Source organism: Andrena cerasifolii, chromosome 2 (genome assembly GCF_050908995.1).
Source record: "Andrena cerasifolii isolate SP2316 chromosome 2, iyAndCera1_principal, whole genome shotgun sequence".
In the NCBI taxonomy this organism is placed as follows: domain Eukaryota; kingdom Metazoa; phylum Arthropoda; class Insecta; order Hymenoptera; family Andrenidae; genus Andrena; species Andrena cerasifolii.
The window spans coordinates 26,812,651-26,831,215 of NC_135119.1; the positions used below are offsets into that span (position 1 = coordinate 26,812,651).

Genomic DNA, 18,565 nt, shown 5'->3' on the forward strand with positions numbered 1-18,565 from the left:
GGAACGCTCGAAATGATTTGATCATATGTAAATTCGTAGTCGGGAGATCATTCTTTGAGGAAGTGAGGATGCGTTGAATTTAATTCTTAGAGGAAACGAAACGTTTCGAGTGAAATAGGGGTCGATTTTGATCTCTATGATATTCAGTGTGTTCGTAAATTTGGGGCTGCGGATCCTTTATGTTTTCCACACTTGCATCAGGAAATGCAGAATATTGTAGTTATGCTTTGTTATTTGATGCGTTTCCGTGACGCATAAGCTGTGGACGAAACAGCAATGTTTTTTTGATATCGTAGAATACGCGGGTTTGCGAATTAAAGAAATTCGCGTCGATTTAATGAGATTGCGTCGTCAGTTGTGAACCAGCCCTAATAATCAGTAGGAGGTCTGCCATTTTGGTGGTAGCTTTGTAGAGCGTGGTGTTGGCCAAGCGTTCGCTGTCAATTGAATTTAATTTCCGATTCTTTTTAACTCGCAGTCCAATACCGCGAATACGTAAGTATTTTTAAAATAGTTGCACTCCAAAAAGCGAATCAACTCCGTTCATATAAACTCTGCATTAGAGTATCAGCGGCATTACAGGCATCCTTATAATGCTATATTTTTTCCCCAGACTCTTATTCATTACTCTTAAATCTCGCTTAAACTTCCTCCTAAATGCAATATCCACGTACTTCGATAAAACTGAATCGTATATATCCCCCCGTTGTAGGTTCGATATATCTCAACCTTTCGAGCACCTGTGACCTTCAGATTTCCGAGCCGCCGTTTCAGTTAAAAATCCTTGCAACGAGATGATTTGCGCAGTAGTATTATATTCGTATGGCTCGTAACATAGTTTCTTTTAGAGCACAGTCATGTCGAACGGCAGCGGAGATCACGACGAAGAGGGCTACGTAGTGAAGCTACGTGGGCTTCCCTGGTCTACCACTGTAGACGAGATCGTCAAGTTCTTCAGTGATTGTTCCATCTTGAACGGTAAAAACGGCGTTCATATGACTATGTCGAGAGAGGGCCGTCCCAGCGGAGAGGCGTACGTAGAAATGGATACGCCCGAGGATATTGAGAAGGCCTGCAAAAGAGACAGAGACCATATGGGTCATCGTTACATAGAAGGTAAGTTGGTAGAGACCGTTCGGACGTTGTACACGTAATAAACGTCGAATATGGTTGATTACCTTTCATTGGTTGCAGTGTTTAAGGCAAAGAGAGGTGAAATGGAGTGGGTGGTCAAAAGGAGCGGTTTGAACCTAGAGAACGCTATGGATGATGGTTGCGTGAGGCTGCGCGGCTTGCCTTTTGGATGCTCTAAAGAAGAAATAGCACAGTTCTTCTCAGGTATTTTATATAATATACTCGAGTTTCTACCTCTAGCTAATTTTTTTTTTCTTTACTATAATATTAGAAGTTCACTTAAACCTTGTTGGCGACCAACTTATCCTTATTTTTTTTTATCAAAGTATTTCCCTTTTGTATTAACTTTCGTTAAGGGGACAGACCACTGTAAAATATTGGAAAAATCGATTTTGCCTTTTTCACATTTTATGGAAGACGTACGTTTCAAGAATGCTCCCTCCAAATTTTACGAAGAAATTCGCGAAATTGACGGAGATATAGTATTTTCCGTGAAGCGGTGCCAAGCACGCGACTGAGCCGCGTGGAACTTAAAGCTGGGATTTCCAATACGCGGCTGACGGCGGTCCTACTAGTGCAAGGGAGAAACAGATGCATACTTCTCCCTTGCACTAGTGGGACCGCCGCCAGCCGCGCATTGGAAATCCCAGCTTTAAACGCGTTTTCCTCAGAATAACATTTTCCAACCGCGTTGACAGTCTACAGACGTGGGCAAGGGCATTTATTGTACGAAAAACCCGTCGCTATTACATGACGATCAGTTTTTTTCAATTAACGAACTGCTTCTATTTTTTTTATCCACAGTTCCCCAATTTTGTACCCCGAAAACACGATTTATTTTCAGTGGTCCGCCATTTTGTAATTTTTGCGATTTTTACTTTTTTTATCGTCATGTAATAGAGGTGGGCTTCTAGTTTCTAAATATTTTTGTCTTTTTGAATTTGGATTAACTATGTGGCCTGGGCACTGTCAACGCGACAAGCACGATTTTGCCACAGCGCACATTTTGACGGAGAGTATACAGGAAACGGATTTATGAATTTGATTGAAAAAAAATTTTCTTACCCTTCGATATGTAGAGATTAACTATACTAAGAAATACATTGATTTACTTGCGTTGTTTGGTTGAAATAAATTCTCGAAAACACCCTTACATTTCGGACCGTTACAGTGGTCTGCCCCCTTAATTAAAAAAGATAATAATCCTGAACCACAGAGATCAGATGCTTCTGATGGTTATAGTTCATATGCGTAGTAGCATCGTGCAGTAACGGAAAATGGAATGATATTGTTTCCTCATTTTTCTTTCGATATTATGGAATGAACGTAGGTGCTTAAAATTGCGACGCGAGAGAATTCTCCGTCGAACTAGAAACACCTGTACGGTCGAAAGATGTAGGGTAAAGCCATTACGTTGTAGTATTCCTGTACGCCGAACACCTCGAGTCTTCCGATTCGAATGGTGGTTTTATATCCGTCCCAAGCAATGTCTCTGTGTTTCGCAAATTATCGAATTGCCTGAGTTAAGATTTAAGATTGAAGTCTAAAGTTCCCATGTCCTACTAGCCCTGGACTGAGAGACTTTCATTATGATTTACATGCGCTTTATATTTTATTTACTAAACGTACACCTTGGCGTTTCTATGGTGGATACTTAATTCTTAACTTCGGCGTGCTGAGCATTTTTTTCTCTCTCTCTCTTTCTCTCTCTATCTCTCTCTTTTCATTTTGACTTTGTTGAAAGAAAAGTACATTTTTGGAGCGAGACGTTTTTGTACGTAACGTGCAAAAGGATATTAAGATCTTGCTTCTTTGTAAGGGTTTTAATAAATTGACGATACTTTACATTAATAATGGGTGTTACGCTACAATGTCGATGTTTGATTATGTGTGGGTCAGGGTTGGAGATATTGCCGAACGGGATTTCACTACCGACAGACTACACGGGCCGCAGTACTGGGGAGGCTTACGTTCAATTTGTTAACAAAGATGTTGCGGAGCGCGCTCTGCAGAAACACAAGGAAAAGATAGGACACAGGTGGGGCACTGACGCTAGCTGGGTTTGGGTATACTTATAACTTTTCAATATCATTTTATGATCGTAGTACATGTAGGTATATAAATTTTGTTAGTAAATAGCGGGTTCGAGCTCTTGAATAGATGCAGTTTCTTTATTACCATCTCGGTGGCCAGAAACATGTTAGCGAAAGGTGGAAAGTCTGTTCTTAAAGTGACTCGTCGCCAGTCGCGTATCGTTAAGAGTTCGTTCGCCTGCTGATCGGATTCGTCTTAGTGCATATTTTGAGAACACACGAGTAACATTGTATCGGTTGATCGCATAAAGAAACTGCGTCTCTCCAAACACAATTAAATGGAAAGTTAGTCGTACGTAAGCGAAAGTACTGTTGGCCCAACTGAAACCTATGGGTGGGTGCCGGGCGGGAGGTACCCCCTTACATCGTCACCGAAATCCCATGGGAGGTGGGTAGGGCTAACCCAGGATGGGTGGGCGCTCCAGAGGTAGTAATCATCGACTCTCATTTGGCACACCTGTTTGACAATCGCACAATTGTACGTTTTATGCAAAAGAATAACTTTGTGCTCGAAGGCTTCGCACATGTTTTATAAAGTCACCAATAACCTATCAGCTCTTAATTGCACGGAAAGCATTTACTTGTCACAGTAGAACGATACCATACGCTAACTCTGGCATTCCTAGCTTACGCCAATGCCGTTGGGCTACATGTTCGATTCCAAGAGATTCCGTCTAGCTGATATCGCCTCTCGATACAGCTATTCGTTTATTTCCATTGAATTGCATAAAGTGCAATTGTAATTGTCATATGTACCTGAGGATCATCAGCGTCTCAAAGGCTAGGGTGACATAGGTACATCAGAATGCAATGTCACCGAGGGAGGGTATCTACACAGTGTTTAATAAATATGCGGAGGTGTAGTATGAACAGTTAATCTGTTAAGAAATCTTCGATATGGATCTCTCTTTTCCTTCGAACCGTTTCTTTTTTTCTTTCGCATTCACGTAATAATCAAGTCGTTCCTACTTGTACGCAGAAAAGTTTCATTCTCGAACTCACGACTCCCGTTTTGATATCTCTCTTTGATTTAAAAGCCCGGACTTCTGCTCATTGATATATTTCCATTGAATTTTCTTACTCGAAGGCAGCCGGCTCTAAACGGCAATAATCCCAGTGTCGAGACACTAACGGTTTAACGTCGATCTTAACAGATATATCGAAATCTTCCGAAGCAGTTTGTCCGAAGTGCGCGCCAGCATTGGGCCGAAAATGCGAGGGGGCCCGATGGGCGGCTTTAACCAGAGACCTGCGCCGTACGATCGTGGCGCTCGTTTTGGTGGAATGAACCGCTTCAGCAATAACGGCAGAGGTTCCCGGAACAGAGGTAACAGAAATTCATAATTAATCGAAGCCTGAACGCTTTCTAATCTCCTACGTGACGATTTGATACTTGCGCAGATTTCGACGGTGGCCCATGGGGAAGTGGCAATAACTTTGACTCTCGCGGAGGTAACATGGGCATGCGTGGTGGCATGAATATGAAGAGCGATAATTTCAGAGGCAGCGGTGACACTTGGGGTGGTAACTCTGGCATTCACAGTATACATATGCGTGGCTTACCATTCAAAGCTACGGAACAAGATATAGCTGACGTAAGTCTTTCGACGAGACAAATCTACAGTAAATCCTCGTTAGGGGCCGTCCTTAAATTACGTAAGGGTAATTTTGGCGAATTCTTACCCCCTCCCTCTCCCTGTATAAGAATTCGTAAAATTTGATATTCCAACCAGAGGTGGGCAACAAATTATTTCAAATAAAAATTTCGTACACAAATTTTTTGCCCCTCTGATTCCAACCCCCTCCTTACGTAATATTTTTTACATTTAATTTTTTCAGTTATTAAAATTCTTTTAAAAGTTTATGTACGCCCGCCGCCAGCCCCGTTCGTCGGGTTTAATACGAGTATTTACTGTACCTGTAGCCATCTGTGAAGCTACTATTATAATTCCATCCTTCCATTGCAGTTCTTCAGACCTATGGAACCAGTAAATGTTCGAATTATACTGGAAAATGGTGGTCGCCCTTCCGGAGAAGCAGATGTGGAGTTCGCGACTCACGAAGAGGCTGTTAAAGCAATGTCCAAGGTCTGTTCGCTGGGTTGCTTAATTGTTTCTTTTAATTCTTGGTGATTAAACTGTATTTACAACTATTGCATTGCAGGACAAGAGCCACATGTCTCATAGGTATATCGAGTTATTCCTAAATTCAACCGGTGGCTCAAGCGGAATGTCATTGGGTGGCATTGGGAACTTCTGCGGAGGTACGTCTGCCAGTAAACATTTCTTTACCACCTCCCATTCTTTTTCACTTTTGGCAACTATCGAATCACGTTTATCTGCACCGCCAGGTTTGGGAAACAACTTCAGGCCAGGATATTCTCCTAACAGAGGCTTCAGCTCTCAGCTAGGAGGAAATAATTACAATAGTTTTTGAGGTCGGATGTCGCGTTTCTTACGCTACCGACGATGAAAACGTTTCGCAAATCAAAGTTTTGACACAATGAATTGTATCGTCACCATGCAAACTTCGTTTCTATGTTGCGTTCGATTAAGAATTAATTGACCACCGGTTCCACCGCATTTCGCGGCAATGCGCGCGTATTATTCGTCAATACAACATAAGGCTTATGTTTCACTTTTGATAACATTAAAACATCATTCGTGAACATTGCTTAGTTAAATGTTTTTCAGAGGACAGATGCAATTAATTAGAACTCACTATTGCGTTCCATTTCGATCTATTTCTTTCTGCCCGTTCTTTCTTTCACTTTCGTTTAGTGTTTACTATAAAAACGTTGAATTGTACATTGAGACAACGCGTATTTCAGTTGCGAGTTCCAGCGACTTTGTAAAAGACAGTTTATGTCGTAAATGGAGATTAGTATAATTCCGCTTTATCTTGTATAAAATCTAAGTCGTACAGATCGCTCGATTTGTTTGCTTCCCTTGCGAGTACCGTTCCGACGCATTGTACATCCGCTGTCTCGTTAAGACCTCACAAAAGTGTTCCAAATTCTAATAATAATAACGTAAGCGTATTTATAAATTATGTAACAGCTTCGACAAGTTATCGGCTAGGAATAACGCGTTTGCATTCACCCCGAGGTGTAGTTAGCTCATTGCCGAGGGTGCGAACACTTTGACGACTACTTCAATAATTGTAAAATATATTTATCTGATATAATAATTCGCAGTTACATCTACAATAGTTTACGTTGACATTGTCGGGCACGATTCTTCTAATCGACACGCGAGGGTAATTACTTAAACGAGAATACCAGTTGGGCTTCATTACAATCTCTGGCATTCACGAGGAAACGTATAATGTCCGCTTTTTTGAACGCGTCAATTTCACTTGTAGCCGAAGTTTAGCTCTACAAGTCCCTGGAAGAGTATCGATTTAAGGGAAATTACGCGTAACGTTTCGCTGTGTACAAGTGGAAAGTGACAGAATACTCCTTTATCTTTCATTGTGGAAATGAATGTTGTAAACGATGCGGGAATGCTTGTATTCATTTAGGACCTTATATTTTGTACGTGAGAGGGGACTCTCCGCAGAGAGGAGAAAAGAATTCAGATACGAAGTATTCATATAAATTTATCTTCTGCATTAAATTTAAAATAGGAATGGCGTATGTTTGATGTGACCTGTGTTTTATAAAGTATAACAATAAACATTATCTTCATAATTGAAGGCCCCTCATTGTACTATTCTCCCGCCCCGTAAATAAAACAAACATCGTGCTAAAAATAATTACTTTGAACTCTGTGTCTGGGTCTATCTTGACCCGAACCGTTATGCTAATTACCCTTAGAAATCCAACGAACTTCTCTTAGAAAAGAGAAGGTCCACGGATCCAGGTATCGTCCCTTCCCCAAGAGTTAGAACTACAATTTAAATAGATCCCATTACTAAAAAGCTTCGATCACAACTGATAAATTATCAATGAAAGAAATCGGTTTAAATTCCGTGCTCAAAAGAAGAATACAAGTGACTCGGAAACAAAGGGAAATACATCGTGAATATTCAGTATGCCACACCATTCCGAGCAATACTCGGTAATTTGAGCTTGTATGCGTGTGGTGCCCACGAAAGATATGCACAAGGCGCACACAGCTTAAGAAAGCGTACTCACGCCCAAAGCAATAAGTAATCTTCGATGTGCAAGATTATTCAATGCTATCGCGAGCAATCTAACTTGGGCTCGCAACGAGAACAGATCCCCGTACCGATGAGACTCCTTTCAGGTCTGAACTCGTCACTTTCCTTCGTGCGAACCGTAAGTAGGCTAAATCATAGATAAATAACACTTTAATATCCAAGCCCCAAACTACCTTCCTCACAACAACTTACTCTCGGCCTAATCCCGCTACCCTTATTTTCTGAGCATTTTTGCTCGCGAGACATACAAAATATAAATTCGTACCGCATAAAACTGTCACGTTGACAGCTACAAAGCCATTTCTCTATTTCAAATTCACTTGATACCGCAGCTTCGATCGTTCCTAGGCGATGGATATTGAAAACGATTAAACAAGAGTATTCTTACAGCGCGTTCGGAACGCTTGATCTTGTTAAATCAGGTTAATTTACGATCGTCGCGTCGTAACTACAGAGCGCTTCAAGAGCACAGGCCCAAGCTCCACAGGTTGGAACTCTTTCAGGTAATCGTATTAAAGATATTATGTATTCGAAAAAAAGGATTGTACTATGTAAGGCAAATGTTTCTTTACGAATGATTAGTCGACGGGCGTTTATCAGACCTTTTCATTATTCAACTAAGTTTAAAGTAGTTCTGGAACAGCCTGTATATTTATGAATTTCAATTCATAGAGGGCGGAATTCTGACATGGAGATTTGAAAGCAGTGGCATGGATGTGTTTGTTTAGTGAGCGCGTCAGTCTATTGTAGACTGGAGATTAGATTCTTTATCAGAGCCCCGACGCATGTAATAATCATTACAGGTTTAGTGCCGCGCGTTATGTATCACGCGCTATCGTGTATTCTTCTCCCATCGCGTTCGAACGTTGACAGCAATAGCGGCGATAATTTCATTCTACACCAATTTTATCTTAATTGCTTGTGGGAGATGATAGCGCCGCGTCTTCGCTATTTTACTTCAGTGATAACTGCACGGGGATTCAACTACATATATATATTATATCCATAACTAAGCTGATGTATAGCTAACTGTTTATCGGGTCACTTCTGCAACGTTTAACTTTCCTCTCTGTCTATTGCAACTTTCGATAAATTTGCTAAAATAAACATTACGCGATACGTTCCGTAAGGGTGCGTCGATAACGAGTAAATTAATCTTTGCGTAGTCCCAGGGCAGTGCTCAAGCATGGCAGACAAAGCGGACGACACTGTGGTGACTGGCGGAGAAAATGAGAGTAACGAGTTCCAGTGCATTACCAGCGAGAGGTATCAAGCTACAGTTTCTATATTTGTTACCTATAAAAAGCAGACACGTATCTGAGAACGGCCATCCAAAGCCATCCTTCTCTAGAGGAGGCCCTTCTTCCTGGGCCGTGCAGGGAAGTTGGTGCAATCCTTGCAGGCGGATGGCAAGTCGTACCTCCTACAATAGAGAGGCCCTCCAACCCCGTGGCGAAGAGTCCCCCGCTGCCAAAACTCTCCCCGTTGTCAAGTCGCTACTAATTCGACTAATCCTGTATTTGTTGAATGTGTATGAGAAACATTATACTCTTTTCAGATATGACGATGCTTACGAAGGGGAGCATTTTTTGCTCCCTAGTACAAATTCACGCTCTCCGAAGATAGCTGTAGAATACATCCGAAGACCCGACATGAGTCGGTATAATCCTGCTCTGAGAAATCTCATACCAATACGCCACGAGAAACAGTATGTATTGGAAAGGGTCTTTTGCTTTAGGGTACGTTTACGTTGGAGCTGCAATGAACGATGAGAGGCGAAGCGTAGAAATACATTCTGTAGTTTTGTAATGGAAGTGTCTTCATTGAAGCAGCGAGCAGGGCTGTGCTTACTAGATCGAGAATCAAATATTGGTTTTTCTTCGCTATTATCGCCGTTTTCATCGTTGATACGATAACATTGAAAAAACACAATTAAAAGTGTATTTAAACAATCGTTCCGTATACATTATAAGTAGCTTAATAAATGAAAAAAAGTTTGACATTGTTATTCATTGTATTCACTGAGAAAAAAAAGCTTGAATGTTGCCGAATTTTGCGGCGTGATTACCAGAATGACCCCTTAAGTACATCACAATGTTTACGTTTACTGCGTAGACTTTTTCCGATGTACCATTTTATGAAACTTGAAGATAATTCTTCTTCAGAATCATTCATGTTTAAATGGTTCATCCTTCGCGAAACGTTAAACGGCTGAAACTGTACTATTATCACAGCTCCATTATAAACAGCACAAAAAGATTAACGTGCCCTTAAGCTAGGCTCTCACTACGCCTGGTCTCGGCGCAACTTTTTTTCGCACTCACACCTAGGCTCGTATCGCCTCGGGTTTTCCGTACTTGAAGTTATCTAAGCTTGCCTCGGTGCATGTATTTGGTCAGTTGCTCAGAGAACCACTTCCTTCCTCGGCTCGCCTCTCTTCCTCGGCTCGCCTCTCTTCCTTAAAATATTCTCGAGGAAGAATCCACGGCGAGGCGAGGTGCAATGTGAGCCAAATTGTCAAAATACATAAAGGCATAGGAAGAATAAAATGAGCCGAGGCGAGGCCAGTAGCGAGAGCCTAAAGGTGTATATCGACTTTGCGAGGCTTCCTTGTGCGGCATACATCGAAGAGTGGATTCCCCGTTCCTTTTCACTTTGCACAAAGTGATCATGTCGAGGTAGTCTCCAGATTCTCCACTCCGCGAGGCGTACCTCGCGAGGAAGCCTTGCAAAGTCGATACGCAGCTTTAGAGAGCTGTTTCTGTAGCATGTTGTTACATCTTTCAGAGACAAAGAAAGTATGCCGGCAGATAGGGCTGGGTTATTCTCATACATCTTTTACACTTGGATAACATCGTACATATGGAAGGCATACAAGAAGGGAATCACTATAAGAGACATACCGCGTATTTCATCTTACGAGAATTGCAAGTATAACGCCCAAAGGTAGGTACATTAACGATCGATTAAACTACCACGTTTAAATTGCAATTTCGTGCTTAGATTAGAGGTACTTTGGCAAGAGGAGTTGAGCAAACGTGGACCACACTCTGCGTCATTTTCGTCAGTTGCTTGGCGATTTGTGCGAACCAGAGTATGCATAGCCTGGTTGCTATTAACCTGCTCCACAATTTGTGGATTTATAAGCCCTGTACGACTTCTGTCTTTATGTAAACCGCTTGACACTTTACACTATGAAATTTAATGTTATTCTCTTGATCAATCCTGCTCTCTTGTAGATGATATTAATGAGGAAGATACTGGAACATGTTCAATCACCCGAAGAAGGCGCGTGGACAGGCGTCAAGTGGGCACTATTACTAACGCTTTTCGATTTCTTACGAACTATATTTTTTACTTGGACTTGGAACACAAATATTAGAACAGCGCTGAGATTAAAATCTGCCTGTACTACTCTTTTGTATAATAAAATTATCAGACTAAATAGTCTTGGTAATAGGAGCACGGGAGAGGTAGAGTTCATTTGATATATAAAAGTTACCGAGAGCTGCGCTTAACTTTGTTCTGTATCTAACATTCCTTTGTGATTTCAGATAACTAATTTATTTACAAACGATAGTCAAAGGCTTTTCGACGTAGTCATTTATGGACCCATGATAATTAGTGGTCCGATAATCGTTACGTGTGGTGTAGTTTATATACTGTGGGTATTTAGTCCGCTGGCCCTTCTTGGAACATTTGCATTTCTTGTATTCTACCCCGTTCAAGTAAGTAACACGCTTCTGCTTCGCAGCAATTCTCGGAGTAATTTTGCAAAAACCGACTTAGCTTTAATACCAGCGAGAATGGGACATCTACCGAAGATATATGTCAAGTTTGAAGTAAATCGGGTGATTGGTTTTTTGAGATATCATGCTAACCAATTCGAAAAACATCGTTTTGAGAGAAACGCGTTTAAAGTTTTACGTATCGTTTCTTTTTAATTATTTTTTTTTTAAATGTTGTCTAAATATGTACAAATATAGGCATAAAGTTTTCAATTAATATAATTTGAAGATTTCTCTTTAAAAAAAATCCCATATACCGCGCTCCTTTTCAGGCCGTCAAAGTAGGGAGACCCCTTAATCTACTTGTTTCTTTTCACAGTACCTTATTTCTCGTGTGGTCGGATACTTTCGTTCCAAGACAGTCGTCATTGCAGACAGACGAGTGAAACTAATGAACGAAATCTTGGAATGTATAAAACTGATCAAAATGTGCTCGTGGGAGAAATACTTCAGTCGTAGACTTCTTAGTATGGTTGACACTTTCAAGTGAACTACGATAAATAAATGACATCGTTGCTTCTGATAATGCTGTAACGTATTACAATCATTAACTTTCAGGTATACGAAAGAAGGAAGAGCACTGGTTACATAAGACTGTATACTTTCAGAGCCTTGCTATTTCTTTAATGTCAGCTGTGCCTGTGATATCAGCAATTATTACCTTTTTAGCTCACTTGTCTTCAGGCAGTAATTTAACTACCGCTCAGGTATACACAATGATCCATAAACAAAGACAGTGAATAATGCCAGTATTACAGTTTAAGCGACAAAATTTAACTTCACAAGTTTCATATTTATCGTGCAACAGAAATTATTCGATACGGTTAGTTTACTTTCGGAGGAATATTAGAATAAGTAATTTCACACAAATAAGTCGCTGTAGACATAGAAATTGCATTAGTGGTACTTCAGCGGCCAGGAGCATCTATTCTGTATAAAAGTGTTTAAAGCCACACGACGTGTTACGTTTAATAGAAAATATATTGCAGGCTTTCCCAGTTATAACGTTTTTTGGAAATATGCTGAGACTGGCACTCACCTCGCTTAAGGATTCTACACGCCACTTTGTTGACGCTCGTATTGCCCTTAGGAGATTCAAGGTCTCCCAAAGTTTATGTTTAAATAACAATTTAATTTCAAGGTTTTTCATAATTTACGTTCACGTTACGGTTTAATTTGCACCTCAGTGGGTGGACTTTTGTACCTATTAGCAAACATGTCCTCGTGTATCGTACACTAAACTTGCTTTCCTTTATCAGTAATTAGACAGTTTAACAGAAAGTACCACATAACTTGCACGGGAGTTGTTTACTAATACGTACCGACTATCAACGACAGCGTAATGGTAGAAGCTTTTTTTACCAACAGTCGCAGGTGTAAAGGGGAAAGTGCTGCATGTCTTGTAAATATACATAAGACAATTGCTTTTTCTCGTACTCCTCCCTTTGATATTAATAATGTACAACACAGTTCTTTGATAATACAGCGAAAAGAATGGGTCTAATGATTGCAAAAGAATTGTAACAATTGGGTATAATTCATAAGAGACGTAGTTACTAATACCAACATTTTAAAATGCGATATGTTACTTTTCCAGGTATTTCCCTTCGTATCATTACTCAATTCTCAATTTCGTTCTTCTTTTATGTTTTTACAAGTGGCCTTAGTTAATATCGCAGAGTCACACATAACACTCAACAGATTGCAGGTGTTTATTTTTGCGTACTTTGTAATAATTACTAACTCGTAGCGATAAAAAACAGACACTTTTCTTGTATGTATATAACACTTGCATTAGTCGTACGATACTTGTAGATTTGGCACTGCGAAAGGGAGTTAACGATCTAATCTTTAGTTGCCTTTTGCTTCTATCAAATGCTGCGATAATGCATGAAGGTTTTTGGTAGCAGTAGAGTTAGTGTTTATATGTTAATGCATGCGCACGTTACGTCTTGAATTTTACTTCGCTCCTATGGATTTTTAAATATGCTTATTGCACACGAGCACTTTACGTAGTAGCACGACGAGGTTTGATTTGCTTCGCCCACTTCATTCTTGTCACGTGCTAAGCATCAAATGATTTTCTTCACTAAATAGTTATCATGCTTCTAAAACGTTTTTTTTTTTAAGTGCATGACACATAACTTTTATAGTACTAAGATTGTATGTGCACCTTTAATAATTAGCGATATTTGTGCAGAATATATTGCTTTTAGAAGAATACACATGCCACATATCGAAACCGATCGTGAAATCACAAGCTCTGGGCATTGCTAATGGTACATTTGTTTATGAAAGCTCTACACCGCGTGCTAAAAAATCAAAAAATCCCAGCGATGAAAAGAAGTGAGTTCTATTACTAACAGGCAATGGCGGATTTAATAGGGCGGCCGATGAGCAGTTGCCATCTGGGCCCCTACCCGGAAGGCCCATCCTTAAAAAAAATCATGATTTTATCCAAAGTATATATTTTTCTTTATTATTACACTGAGCCCGACTTTAGTAAACTACCGCTTTATTATCCCGAAAAATGGGCCCCTGCTCAGAAGGCCCCCCTAGGGCCCTGTCCTCAAAAATACATTATGATTTTATCCAAGCACTATATTGTTTTTCTATACTTTTCTGTACTCTTACCCCCTTTTAGTAAAGTAGCTCTTCATTTTCCTGAAGAGGTGGGCCTCAGAACGTTTGCCACCTGGGCCTTTTTACTTAAATCCACCGCTGCTAACAGGGCTGCTCTCGTTTCCTGTTTCATTAAAGAGCTGTTAATATTTGATTCCAGGAAAGCTTCGTCAAACGCGAAGGACAAAATTGAGTTGGAGAAACTCAACGAACCGTCCAAACAAACCCAATACGTGGAACTGCTAAATGACATTAAATTTCAAGCAGCGAAGGGTGAACTGGTCGGAATTTGCGGGCAAGTGGGAAGTGGAAAGTCTAGTCTGCTACTTGCTGCCTTGGGGCAATTGAAGATGATACAGGGACACATTTCGAGAGAAGGTTCTTGTGCCTACGTCAGCCAACAAGCCTGGATCGTCAACGCCACTCTCAAAGAGAACATTCTGTTTGGAAATCAGTTTGATGCCAAACGATACTACCAGGCACTCACGGTCTGCAATTTAAAGGAAGACGTAAACATGCTGCCAGGTGGAGACGAAACTGAGATTGGCGAAAGGGGCATAAACCTATCAGGGGGGCAGAAGCAAAGAATCGCTCTTGCCAGAGCCCTGTACGCCAACAGGTGAGAAGTTCTTTCCTATCTGAGCGAAAGCAATCTATTCTGTTTCTAAAGGACACACGCTTATTATCACGATTCTTATTTAAGAGATATTTATTTCTTGGACGATCCATTGAGCGCAGTAGACGTTCACGTAGGATCTTATATTTTCAAGAACTTGATCCTCGGAGCACTCAAGGACAAATGTGTCCTTTTCGTAACGCATCAAGTTCAAGTACGCTTCAATCATGCTGCCATTTAGCTAATACCCGGGAATCACAGATAACTAACATCATCCTCTATCGATTGCAGTTTCTCAAGCACTGTGGTCGAATCTACTTAATGAATAGTGGTAAAATCGTAGAAGAAGGTACACACGACGAACTCATGGAGATAAATAAAGAGTACACCGCGATGGTGAATAGCGCTTTGCTGACAACAGAAGATGGTGAGCAAAGGTACGCACGCCAGAAATTATTCATCGAGATCGTGAAGCTTACGATCCGAGTGATCGCATTTAATCTGATCTCATTTAATAGAAACTCCTCAGCAGTTACTCAAATAGAAAGTAGGAATTCCAGCGATGATTTGAAAAAACCAAGCGCAGCATGCAATTCGGGGGATAATTATGAGAATGGCGAGGCATCCAGAAAGTTACACGGAGGAGGTACGTTGCCATCGATTTATTTTCTTACTTTAAGTGTATTAAATCTGAACGTATTACGTAGGAGCCTCACTAACCACAGAAGAAAAGGTAGAAACGGGTACTGTAAAATCGTACACGTATCATACGTACATAAAAGCTGCAGGTGGTTATCTAGTGGCTGTTATAGTGTTCTTCACACTTTTCTTAAACGTAGGAAGCTCTGCCTTCAGTTCTTGGTGGTTAGCTACATGGATTAAAGCTGGTGGCGGAGTAAATATGTTCCATATTCTTCTATACGCAGAGTGCATCCCTTTCGCACCTTTACCTCACGCTAATCCCTTCTTTTTAAGAATACCACTGACCCCGCAACTAACGAGACTATCGTATCGGAGAATATAAATGACAATCCTGACTTCGCGTATTACCAACAAATCTACGCTGCCTGCATCGGAGCTATCTTACTGACAAGCCTGTTTCGCGGCCTGGTCATTACGTACACCACCATAAGTGCCTCGACGAAGCTGCACAATAAAGTTTTCAAGAAAATGATCGAATCCACACTGACTTTCTTCGAGACCACACCTAGTGGAAGAATACAAAATATCTTCAGTCGAGACGTAGACGAAGGTAAAGCCTAACAAATTCTCCCAAAGATGTTCAGCGTACGAGTTGATTTTCTTATTCCTGCTCTCTTGTTTATTACAGTTGACAATTATATACCAATCTCAGTAGAAGGCATGGTGCAAAATATCTTTACCTGTAGCTTCGCAATTATTTTTATATGCTCGATAATACCCTGGTTCGGTTTACCACTGATCGCCCTTGGTTTTCTGTTTTTCTGCGTCAGCAGAGTGTTCAGGTAGGAATAGTGCCTTTGAAATGCCCCGTAGCCTCCTCCGCTTTGAAATGTAACAAGAGTTAATACTTTTAGAGTAGCTATGAGGGACTTTAAGCGAATGGAGAGTACTGCACGATCGCCTGTTTTAAGTTTCGTTACAACCACTGTTCATGGCTTGAATACGATTCATGCGTTTCAAAAGAAAAGAGCTTTTACGAACAAGTACGTCCATTACGATCGCTCTACATTCATTGGAGAATTATCTTTTATTCGTTTCGTTGTTATGTTTTAGATTCGAGGAGCTGTTCGATTTGAACAATCTATGCCTTTACCTGTGCCAGTCAGCAATGAGGTGGTCTGCTGTGAGACTCGACAGTTTGGCGATCGCCTCCTCCTCGATTACTGCGTTTCTCGTGATAGCGCTCAGGCATCAGATACCCCCGGCCCTTGCTGGACTAGCCATGGCGTATGCCACGCAAATGACAGGTGTCTTCCAGTACACTGTAAGATTAATGGCAGAGACAGAAACACGTTTCATAAGTGTCGAGAGGATAAGTTATTATTTGAGGGTAAATAGAAAGTAACTTCTACGTTACAGCAACAGCGCTTGAGTTGCAAAATATTTGAATTAAATAATGTACGCTTAACACAGACCCTGCACAAGGAAGGTGCTACTGAGAAGGCTACCATAAACCCTGCAAACGAATGGCCCACTAATGGGAAATTGGAATTTCACAAAGTTCAGCTGAGATACAGAAAGGAACTGCCGCCTGTGCTGAATAACATCTCATTTGTTATTAATGCTGGAGAACATATAGGCAAGAGTAGTTTTAAAAGGTACTTCGATAGTTATCAGGGGCTACGTTCTATGACACGATGAATTTTAGGTATCGTGGGAAGGACAGGCGCGGGGAAGAGTTCTCTAATTGTCGCCTTGTTCCGATTAGTTCAGATTTCTGCTGGGAACATTAAAATTGATAACGTAGATATAGCGAAAGTGAAATTGGAACTACTGCGAAGCAAACTCTCCATCATTCCTCAGGATCCTGTTCTATTCAGCGGAACTGTTAGGTGAGTACACTCGAAGAGTTGAAAAAGGTACATTTGGAATTGAACTATGTGAATTGCAGGTCAAATGTGGATCCTTTTAAGCAGTACGATGACTCAGTAATCTGGAGTGCGTTGGAGAAAACTCAATTGAAGGAGAAAGTGAAAGCTATGCCAGGACAGTTGGATGCGTCTGTTGAAGTTGGAGGAAGCAACTTGAGCGTCGGGGAGAGACAGCTGCTCTGTTTAACGAGAGCATTGTTACGCAACACTAAAGTATGATACTTCGCTCAGAGTCAGGGCTTGAAACGGTTCCGAAAATAACTGTTTAAAACTGTTATATAAAGATTCTGATTAAAACGGTTATGGAGAACTTTTATTCCAAATAACTGTTATGAAGAACCGAAATTCCCAACCATTATCTGTTTCGGTTACGGTTCCTATTTCCCTCTTCATATCAGTTCCATAACCGTTATTTCTTCGGTTCTATATCGGATCCGAAACGGTTCCAGAATTATATCGACTTTTCCCTAATTGATATCATTCATTATTGTAGCTGTAGATTGCTGTAGATGTTCATGTTTTTTTTACAAAATCCTTATAGAAATAGGAGAAACTTTTAACTTCCTATTCTGAATGATATAGTGTGCGTGAATGTAAAAAATATGTAGCTGATTTATTTATTTCAACGCTTTATTATACATGATATTTATAAATGTTTCTTCTTTTTCGATAAGGATTTTGTAAAGAATATGCATATATACAGTAATCCGCAGCTACAATAATTAATGATATCAATTAGGGAAACGTCGATTCAAGAATTGATTCTAGAACCGTTTCGGAACCGATATAGAACCGAAAAAATAACAGTTATTCAGAATAAAGATTCTTCATAACCGTTTGGAGAACCGAAATCGATATTATAACAGTTTTCAAGCCCTGCTCAGAGTTCTTTTAGCCGACTGTTCCTTTCGTTCAGAAATCCATGTGAAATCAAATTTTAGATGATGATATTGGACGAAGCTACCGCTGCTGTGGATCCCGAGACTGAAGTCGCTGTACAAAGTACGATACAGAACGAATTCTCGGACTGTACTGTATTAACGATAGCTCATCGTTTAAAGACTGTTGTTTCATGCGATCGTATCATGGTCATGAAAGATGGCCAGATAATTGAATTCGATACTCCATCTACGCTACTATCTAACTCAAACTCCGAGTTCTCGAGGATGTTGGCTTCAGCGGATAAAGCCATTAAAGACTCTTGAGTGGAACAGTAGCGTAGTTGTCGAGTAACACCAGAGTATTCATTTTGTATCAAATTACTGTCGCTATTTTGATACATTATAATTGTAATGTAATCCTTCAATGACCTTTATATTAAGTGCTTCGAATAAAAACCACTATCTTGTACGAATTCCGTTATTAATTCTTTGCTTTATTTAACAATCTTCTTTTACTTTTCTTTAATGATATTGTGAAGAACTGAGAAATTGATTTAAGTGAGGAACCTTATGAATCGATTACATAATTCAAGTAGTTGTCTTAATGGAGATTTTTTTATTGTAATGAAAGGAACAGCGAGGAGATAAAGAAGCTGCTGTGAAAGCGAAACTTTGTCGATTCAGACGTGCGTCG

The 18,565-nt window shown here is 40.4% G+C and overlaps 2 protein-coding genes across 6 annotated transcripts; both read left to right on the plus strand.

The window, feature by feature from the left end:
- The first annotated feature begins 104 nt into the window (after window positions 1–104).
- Glo (heterogeneous nuclear ribonucleoprotein glorund) lies at window positions 105–6,918 on the plus strand. Its single transcript, XM_076831095.1, has 9 exons — window positions 105–495; window positions 849–1,116; window positions 1,195–1,338; window positions 3,034–3,172; window positions 4,382–4,554; window positions 4,629–4,822; window positions 5,195–5,314; window positions 5,391–5,490; window positions 5,578–6,918. The coding sequence occupies exons 2-9, from the start codon at window positions 858–860 to the stop codon at window positions 5,661–5,663; spliced, it is 1,215 nt and encodes a 404-aa protein (XP_076687210.1). The 5' UTR covers window positions 105–495; window positions 849–857; the 3' UTR covers window positions 5,664–6,918.
- Window positions 6,919–8,003: 1,085 nt separating this feature from the next.
- LOC143378937 (ATP-binding cassette sub-family C member 5-like) lies at window positions 8,004–18,340 on the plus strand. 5 transcript variants are annotated; one of them, XM_076831076.1, is made up of 24 exons: window positions 8,004–8,657; window positions 8,950–9,099; window positions 10,179–10,337; window positions 10,395–10,542; window positions 10,631–10,864; window positions 10,946–11,119; window positions 11,499–11,646; window positions 11,738–11,886; window positions 12,169–12,279; window positions 12,777–12,887; window positions 13,380–13,525; window positions 13,962–14,420; window positions 14,505–14,631; window positions 14,709–14,854; window positions 14,936–15,063; window positions 15,125–15,312; window positions 15,393–15,669; window positions 15,748–15,901; window positions 15,974–16,102; window positions 16,173–16,449; window positions 16,533–16,698; window positions 16,768–16,951; window positions 17,011–17,203; window positions 17,932–18,340. In XM_076831076.1, exons 1-24 carry the CDS (start codon window positions 8,578–8,580, stop codon window positions 18,193–18,195), a joined length of 4,302 nt encoding a protein of 1,433 aa, XP_076687191.1. In that variant the 5' UTR covers window positions 8,004–8,577; the 3' UTR covers window positions 18,196–18,340. The 5 variants fall into 5 exon arrangements, with proteins under 5 accessions (XP_076687191.1, XP_076687192.1, XP_076687193.1 ...); XM_076831077.1 differs by having other exon boundaries at window positions 8,004–8,639; XM_076831078.1 differs by lacking the exon at window positions 12,169–12,279 and having other exon boundaries at window positions 8,005–8,657.
- The last annotated feature ends 225 nt before the right edge of the window (window positions 18,341–18,565 follow it).